The sequence below is a fragment of the Mesitornis unicolor genome, unplaced genomic scaffold (genome assembly GCF_000695765.1).
Source record: "Mesitornis unicolor isolate BGI_N332 unplaced genomic scaffold, ASM69576v1 scaffold39247, whole genome shotgun sequence".
In the NCBI taxonomy this organism is placed as follows: Eukaryota; Metazoa; Chordata; class Aves; order Mesitornithiformes; family Mesitornithidae; genus Mesitornis; species Mesitornis unicolor.
The window spans coordinates 2,671-4,949 of NW_010197770.1; the positions used below are offsets into that span (position 1 = coordinate 2,671).

At 40.0% G+C, this 2,279-nt stretch overlaps 1 protein-coding gene across 1 annotated transcript in view; it reads left to right on the forward strand.

Moving 5' to 3' along the window:
- SCFD2 (sec1 family domain containing 2) overlaps positions 1-2,279 on the forward strand; it is a gene marked incomplete at its 5' end in the record, with an annotated part of 13,274 nt that overhangs the window by 1,677 nt on the left and 9,318 nt on the right. The window contains one exon of the mRNA XM_010188913.1: positions 1,943-2,077. Coding sequence (XP_010187215.1) covers positions 1,943-2,077 — 135 coding nt within the window. The remainder of the gene's footprint in view (positions 1-1,942; positions 2,078-2,279) is intronic.

Genomic DNA, 2,279 nt, shown 5'->3' on the forward strand with positions numbered 1-2,279 from the left:
TCCCCTCCCCTCTCCCCCCCCTCCCCCCCCCCCCCCCCCCCTCTCCTCTTTTTTCTCTCTCCTCTCCCTCTCCTCTCCTCTTTTTTCTCTCTCTCCCTCCCCCTCTCTCATTTTCTCTCTCCTTTCCCCCTTGTTACCATGTCTGAGGTATGTCCCATAGCCATTGAGCTTTTAAAAACTGTTTTAAACACAGTTTGTGCCCTGCCAAAATTTAAAGTTTATGAATGTTTCTTTATACAAGTTAGAAACCAATGCAGCTATTGGGAGATGGATAAAAAGTAAAAACTCCCTAAAAATCTAATAGATTCATTTCAAGTCATAAAGGATTTTGAAAATATTTGAAAATTTCACAGCTATAAAAAAGGTAAGTGATCATACTATCTGCCTTTTAGTATCTGTGTAGCCGAACTGGATAGTTTTGAAGGGCACTGAGTTTTAGTGCTGAAAAATCAGACATGCAAAATCATAGTTCATTTTTTGACATCTTTTGAGTACTTAGTTTTGTCTGAAGTGAGATAGTATTTTTCCTTTAATTTTGTGCACTGAGGCTCTCTGTTTAACTGTGATTTGATCTCTACTCCAAAAATATTTCATTCCCAATGTCTTTCTGTTCCTCATCTGTGAAGATATTAAACAGATTTTTATACATAGGACTTCATGCCTGCATGTATATTTTCAAACAGTAGTTTATTGCGTGACTGAATTTGACACAAATCTTGGCATGTTTTCCTAAAAGATTCTGCAGCTCATGTCTGCTGAAATTTGCTTTGTTGGCTCAATTAATGCACGTGTTGTGAGAAGAACTAGATGAGCTGTATAAATCTTTGTTGACAGGATTGTATTAAAAACTGTAAGTTTTTTTTCTCACTGTAAAGTGTTGGATGGAAATCATTTCTTTAATTGCTCCAGAAAATTTTAGTTTCAAGCCAAGCAGCTTGCTTTTTATTTTTCCATACATTTTTATGTTTATCTTGCATGATGTCTCTTGTAGATATCATCTTTACAAAATGAATGGTGTTCCACTTGACTCCCTTAAGAAACCTAGGGGATGATGTATTCCTGAGCTAGTCCCAAAGGAAAATAAATGTGATAATTTGAAAGCTGCTAATTTTCTAAGACTTTTGTGCTTCCTGAAATGATTGTGGTTCTGTTGCAGTTTGGGCAAAGGTGGAAGTGGCAAAACAAAACTCCATCTGTAAACCACGTAAGGTCAAATTATCATTAAACAGCATTTTTCCACAAGTCCCTAAAATTTTTATCTTAGAAACATTTTCAGGATGGCAGAGTGATTTAAACATTGATAAGGGAATGTGGAAATTTCTAGGCTACTAAATCGTATTCAGAACAGGTTTGGGCACCCTAAAGAGGATGCAGAGTGGATTTTTAGTAAGTGGATCTCCCAGGATGCTGACCATTTGTACCTTTACATGTGCCATGTTTCCTGGTCCTTAACTTCTCTGAAGCTCCATCATGCATGATATCGGTGGGGTTGCTTGTCCTATTTTTCTCAGGGTTTTCCACAGGTGGAAGTATGAGGTAGGGTGTGCTGGCCGTAGAAGTTGAAGGACTAACAGGGACTCCTTAGCTCTGCTCTCCCGTGAGGGACAAACAGGCAGGTTGTCCTCTTCCCAGCCCTGCTGATATCCAGGTTTCAGTGCTGCCATGGCACCTGCGGAAAGGCAGCCATGGTCAGTAAGCAAACCCTCCTAAAAATCCCCATTGAAGTGTTTGTAAAATCATTACAAAGGGAATGAGATCTTCTGGATGCACGATGGGCAAGAGAGTGCCATCCCTATTGCTGTTCCTTCCTGTACTATCTCCAAAAAGTTTTCCTTTCTAGGATAGTTAGTTTTGTAACCTTTAATGGAAATGAAATGTTTAGAAGAGCAGTTGCACCAAGTGTAAACAGCTTTACTCACTCTGCATTGTTCTTTTTGTGCAGGCTTCTTACAAACCGCTGCTGAAGCAGATAGTGGAAGAGATCTGTAATCCTGATCGACCTGATCCTGTCGATATTGAGCATATGTCATCAGGCCTCACTGATCTCCTTAAAACTGGATTCAGCATGTTCATGAAGGTAATTCGGGCTTCCCAAGCTCATCTGTAAGATTTTCCTGAGGTCATAGCATCATGCGGCAGTAGCTGATTTTATGTATTTGAGATTATGTTGTTCAGCAGAACTTTAGGGATGGTTAGGAGAGTCAAACCCTTGCAGATAGGGCTGGGAATAGCTTGAGGCACCACATTGCAGATACAGTACAGATGAGTAGCACCTGCTG